The sequence below is a fragment of the Labrus mixtus genome, chromosome 4 (assembly GCF_963584025.1).
Source record: "Labrus mixtus chromosome 4, fLabMix1.1, whole genome shotgun sequence".
Lineage (NCBI taxonomy): Eukaryota > Metazoa > Chordata > Actinopteri > Labriformes > Labridae > Labrus > Labrus mixtus.
The window spans coordinates 1,730,772-1,747,789 of record NC_083615.1 but is presented as its reverse complement, the minus strand read 5'-3'; the positions used below and the strand labels follow the sequence as shown (position 1 = coordinate 1,747,789).

The 17,018-nt window shown below is 38.2% G+C and overlaps 2 protein-coding genes across 2 annotated transcripts; both read right to left on the bottom strand.

The window, feature by feature from the left end:
• Positions 1-40: 40 nt before the first annotated feature.
• LOC132972321 (kelch repeat and BTB domain-containing protein 11) lies at positions 41-4,931 on the bottom strand. Its single transcript, XM_061035073.1, has 9 exons — positions 4,350-4,931; positions 3,317-3,717; positions 3,038-3,226; positions 2,732-2,916; positions 2,258-2,609; positions 2,011-2,156; positions 1,146-1,300; positions 842-999; positions 41-671 (listed from the first exon to the last, which is right to left on the bottom strand). Exons 2-9 carry the CDS (start codon positions 3,563-3,565, stop codon positions 489-491), a joined length of 1,617 nt encoding a protein of 538 aa, XP_060891056.1. The 5' UTR covers positions 3,566-3,717; positions 4,350-4,931; the 3' UTR covers positions 41-488.
• A 654-nt stretch (positions 4,932-5,585) lies between these two features.
• On the bottom strand, positions 5,586-15,853 carry chkb (choline kinase beta). The gene is made up of 11 exons (XM_061035076.1): positions 15,386-15,853; positions 13,028-13,136; positions 12,738-12,851; positions 12,110-12,243; positions 11,167-11,271; positions 9,514-9,572; positions 8,189-8,276; positions 7,930-8,038; positions 6,811-6,911; positions 6,619-6,700; positions 5,586-6,490 (listed from the first exon to the last, which is right to left on the bottom strand). The coding sequence occupies exons 1-11, from the start codon at positions 15,835-15,837 to the stop codon at positions 6,434-6,436; spliced, it is 1,410 nt and encodes a 469-aa protein (XP_060891059.1). The 5' UTR covers positions 15,838-15,853; the 3' UTR covers positions 5,586-6,433.
• Positions 15,854-17,018: the final 1,165 nt, after the last annotated feature.

Below are 17,018 nucleotides of genomic sequence, written 5' to 3'. Positions count from 1 at the left end.
GCATTAGTCTAACTGTCGACCTTAAATAACCCCCCCACCCCCTTGCTCCCTATCCCTCTTCCTGCATCTTATCCCATCTCTCCCCCTATCCCCTTCCAAGCCCGGCGCAGTCTAGACCTGTGAAGGCTGTTTCGTCATGAGCCGGAGATCCAGCCGAAGATTTCTGCCTTTTAATAAGAAAGTTTTTTCTTACCACTGTAACTTTTACTGCTTTGATTAAAGTGTTCATGATGGATAGGCCGGATCTTTGTAATATAACAATAAGTAAGGTCTTTTACCTGCTTTTTGTAACATAACAATGAGTAAGGTATTTTACCTGCTTTTTGTAAAGTGTCTCGAGATAACACTTGTTATGAGTTGACGCTATACAAATAAAAAATGATTGATTGATTGATTGATTGATTGATTGATTGATTAAAAACCCACCGACCCTGGGAAAATATCTCCTTACATTTGAACAGGACATCACAAAACATAAAAAAAGTATTTTAAAAGTGGAGATAAAAAACAGATTCATAGCGGGTATATATGGGTAGATGAGGCAGGGCTTTGAGAGAGAGCGTTTGGAGATCCATCCTTATAACAGCGTTGTGCTCTATACTCGGCATCAGGACATGGTCTCCTACAACTGTCCCCTGTCCTGCCAATGCCACTTTATCAGCCCCGTGCACCTAAAGGAAAAAAGTGACACGATTTCAGCATTGACTGTTATTTACATATTATTTGGGTATATAATAATCACAATAGGAAAGGCATCTTTTATCTGACAAACATTTAATTCAGCTATCACTTAGCCTTCATGTAAGGAAGAAGTGATGTTTGTTTTCTGTCACATCTTTACCTCTCCCCATCTCTGTGAGTGCACACAGAATGATGTCACCACATTCTCTAAGTTGTTCCCACCAATCACAAGCAGCCTGTCAGAGGCACCCAGGAAGTAAAGAGCAGGGAGGTCTGCATCTGCTCTGGTGAGGGTGGGAAGCAGTTCAGACCAGGAGTCTTAACAGACAAAGAAAATACAGAAGCACATTGATTTCATACATTTACATTAGTGTGTTAAGAACTCTTCTGGAACAGTAAGAATAAGAAAAAAACAACCGATATTTCTCTTGCCAAAAATGCAGGAGTGTTCTCTTCTTCCTTACCTTCTCTTGTGTTGTACTGCAGCAGAAGTTTCTCTCCTGTCCTCTGGATGCATCCCAACACATAGACACAGTGTTCAAGGCTAGCGGCGAGGGGCACATCATGGGACAAGGACATGGTGAACTGGAAGTCAGTGAGCGGCAGTGAGGAGACAAACCTAAAGGCAGAGATGATTTAGTCCACAAATAATGTGAAAATGCTTCTCTGGGGGGGAAAGAAATCATTCTGAAAAGATCTGCACAATTCATCAGTGTCTTTCATGAAAACCTGCTTTATATGTGATTTTTTGATCCAGCAGATGTCGCCCTTGAGCACCAGCATGAAACCAAAACAACTCGCGGTGCATTGTTGAGTTAGCATGCTAATGCTAGCGATCTTTATTATGCTCGTATCTTCACACTGCATGTAAATTTACCTGAAATGAGCGTGATCTAGAAACACAGTTAAGCAGTGAGTACAGTATGTTATTCTTCTTTTCTCTAGTCCCTCAATTAAACAACTTTTATACACGAGGGGAGGAGTCAGCCGGCCGTCCGGGCGATGTAAACAAAGTGAAGATAGGACTCTGAAAACTCTGAAAACATCACAGACAGTGGGACTCGGGTGTTACACCCATTGTAGACAGTCATGACTCACAGAGTTATTTTCAGAGGATAAACTTGATTTATATATTTAAGTGTGAAAAATCACATAGAAAGACTTTAATATATCTTAACACAATAAATGCATTAATCTCTCAATTGGGTATTTATCATGAGAGATCATAGATTGGAATCTAGCGGTCAAAATGGCCGCTACGGCAGTTCTAGTAGTTATGGAATTCCGGCACTAACTAGTGTTAAAGACATTGACAAAGAGGACAGAAACCTCCACGTGTCCTCCCATGGATCATAGCGCTCCACAGCTGTATAAAGAGCAGTGCCAGAGTCCGGAGTCACCAAAGAGTCTAAGTGCCAGCCACCCACAGCATAAATGTTGCCTTCACAGGCCACTGCACTGAAGTGCCGTCTGTGCTGTGGAAGCAACAGATTGGAGTCAGTCTTCATTAGTGTTTTTAGAAAAGAAAGAGAAATGCTTGTAAAGTGTCATTACACACGCTGAACGACTGTCTAACCTTAATCAGGGGAGCTGTGGCCACCCATGTGCGCGTGAATGGATTGTACCTAAAGGAAGCCATCTTGAACTCCCAGCCTCTCTTCACACGCTGCCGGAAGCCTCCTATAATGTACAGGTAGTTAAACAGGACCGCTGTGGTGAAACACCACTTCTCAGCTCGGAAAGGAAGCTCTGTAACCAGGCGCCAATCGCTGCTGTCCTCCGACCCTTTCAGAGTGAACATGTGTCGAGCGAGTTCTGTTTCTGGGTCATTCCAGGAAGTCAGATTCTCCTTTCTGAGGCAGCACAGACATCGGCCTCCTCGTGTTCTCTGGCTCACCACCTCGGCCCGATCTTCTTCGTTCAGAGTCCTATAAGGTGTGTTTGAGACAAGAATAAAAAAAAAAAAAAAAAAAAAAAAACCTGAGTTCAGTCTTTGTTGCTAATGCAAATGAATTCTCGTCATGCAAATATAAAGTTAAGTGTTGCGTACTTGATGAGGTGAGGCGCCTCCAGCAGGTTTCTGCTCAGGTAGGTGAACACGGTCGTTTTCAGCTCCTCGCAGCAGATCTCCCGGGCCAGACTCAGGTAGGACAAACAGTTACCCGGGCTGAGGACATCGGACAGATCTGACAGGCACTTTGAGAGGAAGTCCACGGCCAGGAGGTAACAGCTGACCTCCAGAAGCAGAAAAAAAAGGACAAGAGGCAAGAGGTGGTTTGAATGACATTTCAATTTTTGCATAGAGAAAACAAAAGGTCAGATAAGTCGAAACATGCAGATCTGAAAACCTGGATACCTGGATGTGCGAGGCCAACTCCCCTGGAAGGACTTCAGATTTGTTATAAAAGGAGAACTCCAGGAAATGATAGAACACAGAGGAGGACACGTGGTCCAGGTGGATGAGGTTCTCTGACGTTTCTCTCATCCTGGACCGGGATAAGGCTCGGAAGTACTCGCTGCACTCCGAGAGTCTCCCAAGGTCGACCTTTTAAAAGATGAACCGATAATTCACAGTAACTGTAACCTCCTGTTAAGTTTGCTATTAAGTCAATACGGTTTCTGTTCATTAACCTACATGGAATGCATGTGTGCTGGTTTGGACTGTAACCATGGTTTCGCCTTCGTCTCCATGGCGATATGTGCGACGGGCTTCATTGGTTTTCCACTTCTCCGAGTCTGGTTTACCTGATCTATCTTGGACGTTATTTTGTATTGTCCAACTTTTTTTGGATGCAAAAACACCCTGAAGTCTTGTTAGACCACATTTCAGCCACAAGATTATCCACTCAAAAAGTGTCACCAAACATCGCCTGACGGGACTCATCTCACCCGACGGTGTTTTAGATCTATTTGTAGACCAGGTTTAATACACATGTTATTGGATTATTACTTCTAATGTAACACTCACAAAACAACTGCTTTTCATTAAACATTCAGGAACACTGGCACTGTACCCTGAAGAATTCCAAACAGCCACTGCAAATGGAAAACAAAGAGAGGATGGAACAATCAGTCGAGATTCAGTATCGCATGGCAACAACAGAATAAGGCATGTAGGAGCCAAGTTACATTCATACATGTTAAAGTCTTTATATGTGATTTTTCACACTTAAATGTAGAAATCAAGTATTTCCTCTGAAAATAACTCTGTGAGTCATGACTGTCTACAATGGGTGTAACACCCGAGTCCCACTGTCTGTGATGTTTTCAGAGTTTTCAGAGTCCTATCTTCAGTTTGTTTACATCGCCCGGACGGCCGGCTGACTCCTCCCCTCGCGTATAAAAGTTGTTTAATTGAGGGACTAGAGAAAAGAAGAATAACATACTGTACTCACTGCTTAACTGTGTTTCTAGATCACGCTCATTTCAGGTAAATTTACATGCAGTGTGAAGATACGAGCAGAATAAAGATCGCTAGCATTAGCATGCTAACACAACAATGCAGCGCAAGTTGTTTTGGTTTCATGCTGTTAAAAGCAGTATGGTATTGCTGTTAGAGCAGTGAGGTAGGTTACCATCACTTTAAGAGAGAGAGAGAGCTCTTTAGTGCTGTGGGAGGGTTAGACTGGTTTCAGGCAGTTGAGGACTGAGCCACATGGTTTCTTTACCGTAGTATCGTTCACTGATTCAGGAGAACTTGACTTTGAATCATCCAGTAAGATTGTTTAACAAAACTGTGGATTAAAGGAATTTGTTTTATCAGTTTTACTTCGGAGTCCTGTGGAAGTTTGTTCCTCTTCCAAGTGAACATAGACGAGTAAATCCAAGGCCATTTGATCTTCAACCCAACACAAGGCATGTGAAAGAAGACAGATCAGAGCACATGAGCACGCGGCTTTATCTTCGGCTTCAGACTTCCTGTTTTTTTCTGCAACAGATCCAGTGAATTCAGAATTGTCCCTCGATCTCAAGAGCTGTGCTTTTCTCTCTGGCCGGGTTATTCTTAGGACATGGTCATGGTCTCCGCCTCTCTGCTTTACACGTCATCAGGGGGGAGTTCAAGTTGCCTATGCAGTTCTACAACAAGAGTCACTTGATGTGTTAAAGTCTTTATCTGTGATGTTTCACACTTAAATGTAGAAATCAAGTATCTCCTCTGAAAATAACTCTGTGAGTCATGACTGTCTACAATGGGTGTAACACCCGAGTCCCACTGTCTGTGATGTTTTCAGAGTCCTATCTTCACTTTGTTTACATCGCCCGGACGGCCGGCTGACTCCTCCCCTCACGTATAAAAGTTGTTTAATTGAGGGACTAGAGAAAAGAAGAATAACATACTGTACTCACTGCTTAACTGTGTTTCTAGATCACGCTCATTTCAGGTAAATTTACATGCAGTGTGAAGATACGAGCATAATAAAGATCGCTAGCATTAGCATGCTAACACAACAATGCACCGCAAGTTGTTTTGGTTTCATGCTGGTGCTCAAGGGCGACATCTGCTGGATCAAAAAATCACATATAAAGACTTTAACATGTATTTTAAGACTGACACAATGTGAGCAGAAAGAAACGGTGCTTGACAACATTCTGAGCAAACTTTCTTTTAATTTATAATTTAATCGTGCACGAAGGAGCAACATAATACAGAGAAGCAGAATGAAAATTACACTAGTAGGACATAAATACTAAAAAAACATATAGGTAGTTCAAGAGGCACAGTTCAGCGTCTAATTTCGTCCCATAAGTAAACCAATGAATCTATGAGCAAAGACGGAATCAAGTCGATGATTTATGACTATTCAGTGCAATCTGTAAAATACAGGAGGCAGTCCAAATATAATAACAACACAGGAAGTTAAAGACGTACAGAAAATGTCAAACCTTCCCCTTTCAATTTAAACAAGCTCAAACAGTCTAGTCAAAAAGACACAATGTGACTTAATGCAAACACAGTTTTCAATGATTGTTGGATATAATAAAGGGAATTAAAGGTGATGACCTTTTTACAGTTAGGAAGAAAAACAGATGTTTGGACATTTCAAGCTACGATACATAAGAACATGAAAAGCTTTGAATAGTATCAGAGCATACGATATGTCAGAAGTTATTAAAGCTAAATAAAAACAGTCTGAAATTTAAGAAAATTTAAAAATAGAAACGTTTAGTCTGAAGAGTTGATAAGATCAAATATTACAGATTTAAAGGCCATGATTACAGTGACATTATATTAAACAGAAGGCTTCTAACAATGACATGTCAGTGAGTGTTTCACTTAATAACAAGGACGGTGTTTTTCATCAGGCTTGAAGATCTATACATGCTAATTCAGAATTACATTTTTTTTAAAACAAGTGAGGTAGAAAGACTCAAAACACAAAAGCCTTCAACACTGAACTTAATACTATTTGCTTTACTGAACAAAATAACTATCACAGTAAGATTTACTGTCTGAACTTCACATTCTGTGGTGCCCAAAATTGAGTGTTGCCAGTGAACAACATACAATGCTAGAGCTACACGCTCAAAAAAACCCTTTACACTATAGGAATATGCCTTCCAGTAAAAAAATGTTCTACCTGCAGGCATGTGATTGTGCACCATGATCGAATGTTAACCCACTTTGCTTGTCATGGGCAAAGCTGCATAGGACTGCAGTTTCATTCAAATATGGCTGAATAGGAACCATAACCGAGGAAACAAGAGCATGAAGAATGAAAAAGGAAAGATGAATGAGACGTGATGGAGGGAATCAGGAGAAGAGCTTCTTTTGTTTGAAGTAGGCATCAAAACGACACTGGGCATAGTCCTGTAAAACAATGTGATTTACTATAGGGCAGAGCATACGACAAATTCACTTTATATACATGAAAACATTGATGTGTGTGCAGCTTGTGTTTGTATGAGTCTGTAGAAGAGAGAAAAAAATGTCCTTACCATGTATCCAAACTCAATCTTGGATATCTTTGCTTGAATGATTGACCACAGGCCCCACAGGAAGTGTGATGCCAACGCGTACCTACAAATCAAAGCAACAGTCATGGTGAAGAAACACAGATCATTTTTGAGAGAACTCTTTACTATTTATATTTCAATATTGCTGTTGATTGTTAGATGACCTCGTGTTACCTGTTAGCCTCAATGATCATGTCCTCCTCCATCTGTGTCTGGTCCACAGGGATGTCAGAGTATTGTCTCTGCTCTGCTAAATAACCTCTGATAAAATGAAGCTGGAAACAAAGCAACATGGTTTGTGACACATTCATGTAACAAGATTTCTATTTTTCTTTTATTTATAACATCGTTATTTGACACAAAACAAACTTCTGGTTATATCAGAAAATATTCAACATTTGTTGTCGTCTTAATTTTTTCTGTTTGATTTTCTCTGAATTCATTTTTATTTCAACAATAAGGGAAAACTGGATGACTCCTTCAAGGAAAAAAAGTATTAAAAATGTGATTTGCTGAATGTTGGGAATATTTCGATAGAGCCCTAATTTAAAGCTTGAAATGGTAAGAGCATATTTGTACCAGTAGAGGGCGCTGTTTGACCATAACAAGTCATTTATATTCCATAAATATATAACCTTGAATCTTTAATTTAAAAAACACAATATCAATAATAATACATTTTATTTTTAGGTGCCTTTCAAAACACTCAGAGTCACCTTACGAAGCAGAGTTTAAACTTTACAGTTACACAACAATAAATCGATAAAATTAAGATTAAAAAGATAACTTTTCAATGTATAAAATCATTGTGAAGAGGACTCATTGGACAAGACGGATAGTGATCAAACAGAATATGCTAAAAAGTAAAGAGGCATGTTAAGTATCAGGCCAAGTTTTACAGGGAGGAGTTTAGAAAAGTAAATATTTAAATAGTAAATATCAGCTTAAAACCAACAAGTCTTTCAGGGTAAGCAATATATCGTCTTTGACTTCCTGAATGATTCCCCTTCAAATAACTTCAGGCTGTATCTTCCATCAAGAGGATCACCTCTACCTGAACTATTTTAACTTTCATATTATAATAAAAAATCACTTTGAATCTACCTTGAAGTTATAACCTCTCTTTCTTTTATATATATTCACATTTTCTAGTACTTTTATCAGATCATATTATTCTATACCAAGCATAACTTATATTCTGAATGAATGTCGTCATTGTGAGTAATGTGAGCCACTGTTAGCTTTAAAGTTAGAGAGACGGTATGTTACCAGATCTAAGTGGTTTGGACTGACCTGCTGCTCTCTGGTGGGATAGTCCTCTGGAGTGGATTTGTAGAAGGGCCACTTGTTGTAGGTGTAATCATACATCCACTCACAGAAATGGTTCCCAAAGTCAAAACCCCTGCACAGAAATTTAAATCATCATCATCATCATTATTCAAATGCACAGGGGAAACATTCAAATATGAACTTTAAACAATTCATTTCTAAAAACAGAAGCTATCAATACTGATGATGTGCACCTCAATAAAACAAATGTGTTTACTCGTACCTGTAGTTGTAACTGCTGTACTCAAAGTCTATCAGCATGAGGTTATCTGTGGACGTGCGTTCCTCATCTTCCAGCATCAGAATGTTACCTGACGCATCAAACAAGACGTGAGAAAACCACACTGATGTGTCACACTCTCTAAAGACTGATTAGATTCAAGATTCAAAATGTTTATTGTCATGTGCTCAGTAGGAAACACGTTTCCCTGTACAATTAAATTCTTTCTTTGCTGCCCACGATGAATGCCAACAATAAAATATTAAAATTAAACATAGCCAAATAAAAAATACAATAATAATAATTTAAAAAAAAACAATAATAATATATAAAAATATACAAAATATACAAAAAACAAGGCAATTTCAAGGCAGTAGAGTGGAAATAGAAAATTTAAACTGTGCAAAAAATGAGTCTAATATGTACAAACTGAGCATGAGGTAGTTTGTGATTGTTACACTCCTGTCAGTTGTTTAGGAGGATTATTATATTAGTTTAGGATTAATTATTAGAGGATAGCTTAGTCTATAAAAAAATGTATGATTTGTTATATTGAGAAGTTTATGTAATCTGTAGACTGAATGAATGAGTGGTCTGTATGTTTTCATTTGGGAGAACAATGGAGGTATTTATGGTATGTCATCTTCTTCAGCTCCTACATGACTTCCAGTGTTTCGCTTTTTATTTGCACTACTAATGCGGCGGCTGTGGCTCAGTGGGTCTCTAAACCGGAAGGTTATGGGTTTGATCCCAACATGTCTGATGTGTCCTTAACCCCTAGATTAATCCTACTGCTTGGTCAGCGGTGTATGCATGTGTATGAATGGGATTAGTTCATTCTGATGGTCACTTTACACAGCAACCATCAGGGTGTGAATGTGGAGGTGTGACCTGCGGTGTAAAAGCGCTTTGAGTAGTCAGAAGACTAGAAAAGTGCTTTACAAGCTCAAGTCCATTTACTAAATAGGCTGTTCTGATGAATGTATATCACCAGTTAATGAGTAGTACAAATCTCACAATGGTAAAAAATGTGAAGGTATACATATGAAGGTGTTACACTCTTTTTTAGTAACTTTGTACTTTGAAAGTTAATTTTCTGTAAGCTATTCCCTTTCAATAGAAACCTGATTCTCTTATTGGCTAACTTCCACTCTGATAGGATGATGGATCTGAATGTGAGCTGACCCTATTAATAACCACAGCCTGCCTTACGCAATTCACTGCTCTACCAGGCGATGTCACAGGGCCATCAGAGGATTGATCAATCAGCTACATATTAGAGGTGTGCAAAAGAGAAAAAGCAATAAAAAGGAAGGATAAGTTGTTACCTTCCTGGACGTCATTGTGGCAGAAAACCACCGGAGATGGAGTCGCTGCCAGTAAAGCACTGTGATGGAGATAATAGACAAATAGAAAGAAATGGAGACAGTTAAAATACTAGTTTATGAAAAAAATGAAGCATCAGGAAAATACATTTCATTTAGTATAAATCTGCATCGTAAAGATACCCTAGCCTAGTATATACTGTAAACAGCCCTGAGGCAATGACACACAAACATCTCATTTTATCCACAACTCACTATTTCAGTGCAAGCTTGGCAGGCAGCCAATCAAATTCAACTCTCTCAGTTTACATTGAACAAAACACAAGCAAACACTTACTCTATTTATTGTATATAGAAACATTTTAGTGTAATTAGAAATAGATAAAAGAGGTGGTATAATAGGTCTTATAAACTAAACAAAGCTGAATGAGCTTCACTGTTGCTCTTTGATTAAGTAGCTTTTATATTTCGTTCAGTTTGGGACTAGTCCAGATAAGCAAGATAACACGTGTGTTTATAGATAAACACAGACAATAAACACTTTTTATAATGGCTGTCGAGGTCAGACTGCAGAGGACTCAGTCAGCAGTGCAGTCGTGGAAGGCACTGGGACAAAGGTCAGCTGTTAAGACTGAAAACATTACATTATGTCATCTCTCTCTGAGGAAATTCTAGAGTCATCACGTCCACTTTTCCCTTATCAATATGTCGTTTTCAGATTTTTTATTTCTTCATCTGATTTTTCTTTTTCTGATTCAAGTTAAATTTGTTTAAATTTAACAAATGAAGTTCACATAAACTATGACTAAAACAATGCTTGAGAGGGTTTTAATGTGACTCCAGAACATGCCGAGCACGTCTTAAACATCAGTATTGTTCGCTCTCATGTTCGTTTAAGTTCATGTTAATAATAATAATAATCTTTATTTATAGAGCACTTTTCAAAAACAAGTTACAAAGTGCTTTACAAGGACAGTAAATATAAAAACAGGCAGGTCATAGAATAATAAACAAGACAAGATTAAGGAATAAAAATCACTTTAAGATATAAAATCCCTTTTTAAAAGAACTGTAAAATACATACAATTCTTTTAAAGGAATTCTAAAAAAGTGAAAATAGTAACAATTTAAAATCAACACAAATCAGGAAAGGCTCGCCGGAAAAAGTGTGTCTTAAGAAGAGACTTAAAAGAGATGAGTGATCTCCTCGGGCAGGTCGTTCCAGAGTCTTGGAGCCCTCACGGGAAAATGCTCTATCCCCTTTTTGTTTTTAATTTTGCATTTGGAACCAACCATTTGTTCTTGGTGTTGGTCCAAAAATGTAAGTTTTTATAAAAAGCAACAACTCTGCCTGAAGTCTAAATGGAAGTTACAGTGGGGCAGGTAATATGAGAACACTTCAACTAAAACAAGCGAGCACGGGGATTCTGCAAAAGTGATTGCATCATAGTTTTGCTACATGCATTCAAAGCATTTTTTCTCAAACTGACAAGAAAACTCTGGATAGCAGTATTTTCTCACTGACACTGTTGGTTAGTGGAAGTAGGGCAGAGCTAGAGCTTATTTCCTACAGTGTAAGGCTTTATATAAACCATGCATATAATCCATAGGCTTTATTAGTAATGTGTCATTTGAAACCTGGGGCCCCCAACTCACCGGAGACTCTCCAGCTCAGCAGGCAGGTCCAGCTTCATCAGCTTGTTGTACTTCTTCACATGTGCTTCACGTGCAAAACTAAGCTTCATCACTTGATCCAGGTATCTGAAAAGAAATGAACAGAAACTACTTTTTAGAGCAGCTGTGCAGGACTCATTTTGTGCTGATTTTAGTGGCCCGTTTACTAAAAGCAGTACACCCTGGAAGGTGTACTACAAAAGCAAGGTTGACATACTGCACTGTGACTTTCCAAAAGGGGGGGCATGTCTTTTGATAAACATTAAAACCAGTGCCCCTATCAAAGCTCTGTTTTTAAAAGAATAAGCCAACAGCAAGGTACAGGTCAGCATGACTGTAATGTTCAGAGCAAGTTGTTTTTCCAATGTCAACCATGCCCTCCAGCCATCCTCTTTTCTACATCCTTCTGCTTGATTTTAACCGGCTGATATTTGCTTTTCAGGGAAATTCTGTAAACATAGACTCTTCTGGTGTAAGCGCTGTAAATTGAAAACTGGTTCATAACCAGTTTAAAGCTCCTCCCACCGTCTGTGCTGCTATGTTATGTCTATATTATGTGCAAACTCTGCCTTACTTGGCATACTGACGGATGATTCTGACTGACTCCCACCCATGTGTGTGTTTTTGTTTTTGTTTTGTGTTTTGTTTGTTTTCTACCCAGGAGTGTTTTTAAAAGAGGGGCGGTCTCTTTTTGAATTTGTTTTTGCTGTCAGCTTTGGACATCTAGATGTGTGCCCCTTGCCTCTCTTTTTGCTTTTCTTTCCATCATTTCTTGTGATACTGCTGGGTGTTCTTGTCTATCTTGTATGTCTGTATTGTAAAAAATAAAAATATAAAAAAAGCATTAAAAAAAAAGCTCTTCCCACCAGGGCTATTTACATATATTGAAAAAAAGAAAGAGAGAGTGACATCAAGGGGTCCTTACTTGTCAATGGTCCCAAATAGCCATTTAGGCTCTTTGTTGAAGGGCATACGCATTTGATGGAAGCGGGACAACTTGGTGGCGATCTCAGCTGAGATGCCCGGATATGAAAGTTGATCTGTGCGCATTCGGGTGTTCTGAAAAAATTAGACAAAAAAAAAAAAAAACATGACTACTTCTACAAGTTCTTGCTCTCTATAGGAAGAGGTTACGTTATTATTAAGGTGCTACATAGAAACTAAAATAGTACTCTATAATGGTTTATGTATTTTCACCTGTGGCTGCTTACCTGTCATGATATTTCTATTTTTGTAGCTTTTAACGATGTTTGAATTTTTTATTTTTTTTAGGGAGCCTTTTATAAAATCTGGCCAGCGACAACAGATGAAAATTAGCCTTTTGGCTAACTCTGGCATATTTACCAAAATGTATATTAATATGCAATGTCCCTGTAAAATAATAAATAAAATAAATAATAAACTAAACTAAACTAAAATAAATACTACTTCATATAAAAACAGTAACTATTTTTGTCGGATGAAAGTTAAAAAGACGTGTCAGAAAAACACAGAGAGAGGTTAGGAGAAACACATTATGTACGTGCATGTGTGCAATTGGGTGTGCCTAATACCGGCAGGTATTGTTCCAAGCGCCCTAGGGGGAAGATGCCATAAAGCTTTGGACCTAGAGCTCGCTCTGCCAGGATAGCAAACATCACGCTCTCCAACACCAGAGAGTCCACACCCTGAATAAAAGAAACACAAATCCAGATTAACAAGGTTGTACTTTTGACATTACAAAATGACTGACTTAAATAATCAATCAGTTTCTTCTCATGTTATCATTGAGTGTGCAAGCCAGCCGCACACATACATTCATGGAAAAAGTTATTTCATGAGGATCCTTACAAGACAGACCGACCTGCAAGATGGCCCCGTAGATTCTGAGGAGTACCCTGCGAGGTTCTTCTCCTTCAGTGCTCACATGGTCAGGCAAACTGCACAGGTAGAGTAGATTACTGAGTCCACCACTGCAAAACACAAACACCTGAGTTGTCACATCTGAGCAAGGTCGTTTTGTCTTCACAGAATCGAGTCTTCAAAATTAAGTCAGACACCACAAGAATGTATTAAGACAGTATTTTAGTGTTCGCACATGCGCAGACAAAGATATTAAGCAATCGAGCATATTCAATCTTTTATCAATGATAGTTAACTTAAAAAGCGCGTACTTACAGAAATAATTGGAAATCCAAAGAGGGACCAATGGATTTGTTTATTATAACGTATTATAGCTAGGAAGGAAATGTCCAGTAAAGGAAGCAATATTATACAATTTTGTCTCCAACCTGTTGATCAAGCTTCATGAACGAGCACCCCGAGAATTTTGCCACCACAATTTCCCAGTTTGGGATCAATAAAGTAATTCTAATCTATTCAATTTTATAAAAGGGGATCACCGGATATTTTTATAACTAGTTTACAGTCATGCAGAAATATTTATAGATTTAAATTTTCTTCCATGCAAAATACGAAAAACGTGATTGAAAAAAAAATGCATAGGATGACAAGAATAACAGTTTAATGCCGGCCATATAACTTTATTGATCATTGGAGACACAAACAAAACACTACTTGCCTTTAGACATTAATGTATGAAGCGATATACATAAGGATTACTTACTTTGTCTATTTATGTTTTATATTTATATTTACTTTTTATTTGTATTAATATTATAGTTATTTTTATATAATTGATTCACTTGTTTCTATTTCTTTTTCTGCTCTTACCTTCTTATTGCTGTTCTCTTTTGATTTGCTTTCAGCTCTTTTAGTTTCTTACATCTTTTGAAATCTTTGGTCTCAGCTCGATGATGATGGTTCTTATGATGTTCTTATGATGTTCTTGTGATGGTTCTTATGATGGTTCTTATGATGTTCTTATGATGTTCTTATGATGGTTCTTATGATGGTTCTTATGATGGTTCTTGTGATGGTTCTTATGATGTTCTTATGATGTTCTTATGATGGTTCTTATGATGGTTCTTATGATGGTTCTTGTGATGGTTCTTATGATGGTTCTTGTGATGGTTCTTATGATGGTTCTTATGATGGTTCTTGTGATGGTTCTTGTGATGGTTCTTGTGATGGTTCTTATGATGGTTCTTGTGATGGTTCTTGTGATGGTTCTTATGATGGTTCTTATGATGTTCTTGTGTTGCCTGGGTTCTTATGATGGTTCTTGTGATGGTTCTTATGATGGTTCTTATGATGGTTCTTGTGATGGTTCTTATGATGGTTCTTGTGATGGTTCTTATGATGGTTCTTGTGATGGTTCTTGTGATGGTTCTTATGATGGTTCTTATGATGTTCTTGTGTTGCCTGGGTTCTTATGATGGTTCTTGTGATGGTTCTTATGATGGTTCTTATGATGGTTCTTATGATGTTCTTGTGTTGCCTGGGTTCTTATGATGGTTCTTGTGATGGTTCTTATGATGGTTCTTATGATGGTTCTTGTGATGGTTCTTATGATGGTTCTTGTGATGGTTCTTATGATGGTTCTTATGATGGTTCTTGTGATGGTTCTTGTGATGGTTCTTATGATGGTTCTTGTGATGGTTCTTGTGATGGTTCTTATGATGGTTCTTATGATGGTTCTTGTGATGGTTCTTGTGATGGTTCTTATGATGGTTCTTGTGATGGTTCTTATGATGGTTCTTGTGATGGTTCTTGTGATGGTTCTTATGATGGTTCTTGTGATGGTTCTTGTGATGGTTCTTATGATGGTTCTTATGATGTTCTTGTGTTGCCTGGGTTCTTATGATGGTTCTTGTGATGGTTCTTATGATGGTTCTTGTGATGGTTCTTATGATGGTTCTTGTGATGGTTCTTGTGATGGTTCTTATGATGGTTCTTATGATGTTCTTGTGTTGCCTGGGTTCTTATGATGGTTCTTGTGATGGTTCTTATGATGGTTCTTGTGATGGTTCTTGTGATGGTTCTTATGATGGTTCTTATGATGTTCTTGTGTTGCCTGGGTTCTTATGATGGTTCTTGTGATGGTTCTTGTAATAGTCGGGTTATATATGTCTGTTGGGTATCGTGCACTTTGGGTTCTTTTCTGTTGAATTGTATTTAATTATTTTTTAGTATTTTGCATTTGTTATGTTCTTCTGTGTTTGTTCTTGTTTTTGCTTGTTTGTCAAAGCACTTCGTAAACCTGTGTTTTATAAATAAAGTTATTATTATTATTATTATTATTATTATTGTTATTATATACCTGACGATGCCGATTTGAAAATCCTCCTCCCTGATGGTCTTCCAGGAGCCTGACAGAAAGTCTCTGCACCACGTAAACGCCCTGCTCCGGGTGTCCCGGTCCACCTCCTCCGTTCTGCCGCCCTGGAAAGACTCTGCCTCCGAGTCGTCGTCGTAGTTTTCCCCTAACGACGGCAGCGGACTCGGGGTCCTCATCTTTCTCTCGTTGACAACAAGCGTGCTTCCCGGCCCTTTCTTATCCGCTTTCCCTAAACCCTCCTCACTGCTGCTGCTGCTGCTGCTGGTCACATTCCGGCTCGACTGCATCGTGAGTTTCCTGGAGAAGAGTAGAGGAGGGCCCGCGGGAAACGTCCGTCTCACACGGCGGGTGACACACGCTGATAAACGCAGACCGCCGGTGAAGCTACTTAACCGGAAGAGCCAAACTGAGCTGCATGGTAGGAGGAATCGCATCTGGGGGGGGCGGATGATAGGCACTTATAAAGTAGCCTACTACTACTACAACTGATATGACTGCTTCACCTCCACGCAAGCGCCGCGACCTGTGATTTGGAGTAAGCCAAACAGGCGTTTCCAACGACCAATCATAGTCTACTTTCGCGTTTACAAGCAACGCCGATTGGATAGTTGTCCCACACGTCAGTTGTCTGTACGCTTTAAGGATTCTGGGTAATGGAGTAGGCGATGATAACAACTTGTGTCTCTGTGGTGCTATCAAAGGGGGAAAAAAACAAGGTAGGTTCTCTATAAATCGGATAATATATCAAAGAATATGGTCTAGACAAGTGTCCAAAAAAGAAAAGTGTCTTGAAATAAAATGTTGGGAATTGGCATTAAATAAATAAATATTAATTAATTAATTAATTAATTAATTAATTAATTAATTTAACATGTTTAACTTTAGCATGTGTTTTATTTTGGTTTTGAACACAACTGTAGCGTTTTTTAAAATTATTATTATTATTATTTTTAATTTTTAATTTTATTATTATTATTATTATTATTTTAATTACATTTCATATGACAACACATTAAGCAACTTTGGGAAATGGATTTGACACTTGACCATTATTCAGTAAACATTGTCTTAAATCATTTGTAAAAGTTATATTATTATACAGTATTGGGGGTGTTCGAGAAAATATAAAACATTGACTTTATTTCGTTTTTTATTATTTCATTTTGTCAACTTGGGATTCTTTACACCCATTTCTTCCCAAAAGTGGTCCCAACCCCTGGTAGGAAGCCTTTGACTTTTACACTATTGATATGTTGAACTGTCATAAGATGCTGCTAGGTATAGTGAGTGTCAGTGGCTGTGACTCTTTGTATGTCTGGCATGATTGGTTGCTTTGGATCATAAGGTGAATCCCACAATATGATACATTTGTATAATATAGCTGTGTATGTTGTTTTTATTTATGTAGTCATTAATCAGTTTTCATTGATATGTTTAAAGTGTGTTTAATGTTTTTTTTTTGTGGCATTTGATCAAGTGTGTGGCATATCTTCATCTCTCTGTTTTTGTATTGCAGCACCTAATACGTGATGTAACCACAGCCCTTTTTTTCTCACAGTTAAAATGTGCCATCCTGTTGAAATGTGTTATTTTGTGTTTTCTTTAAGGGAATATT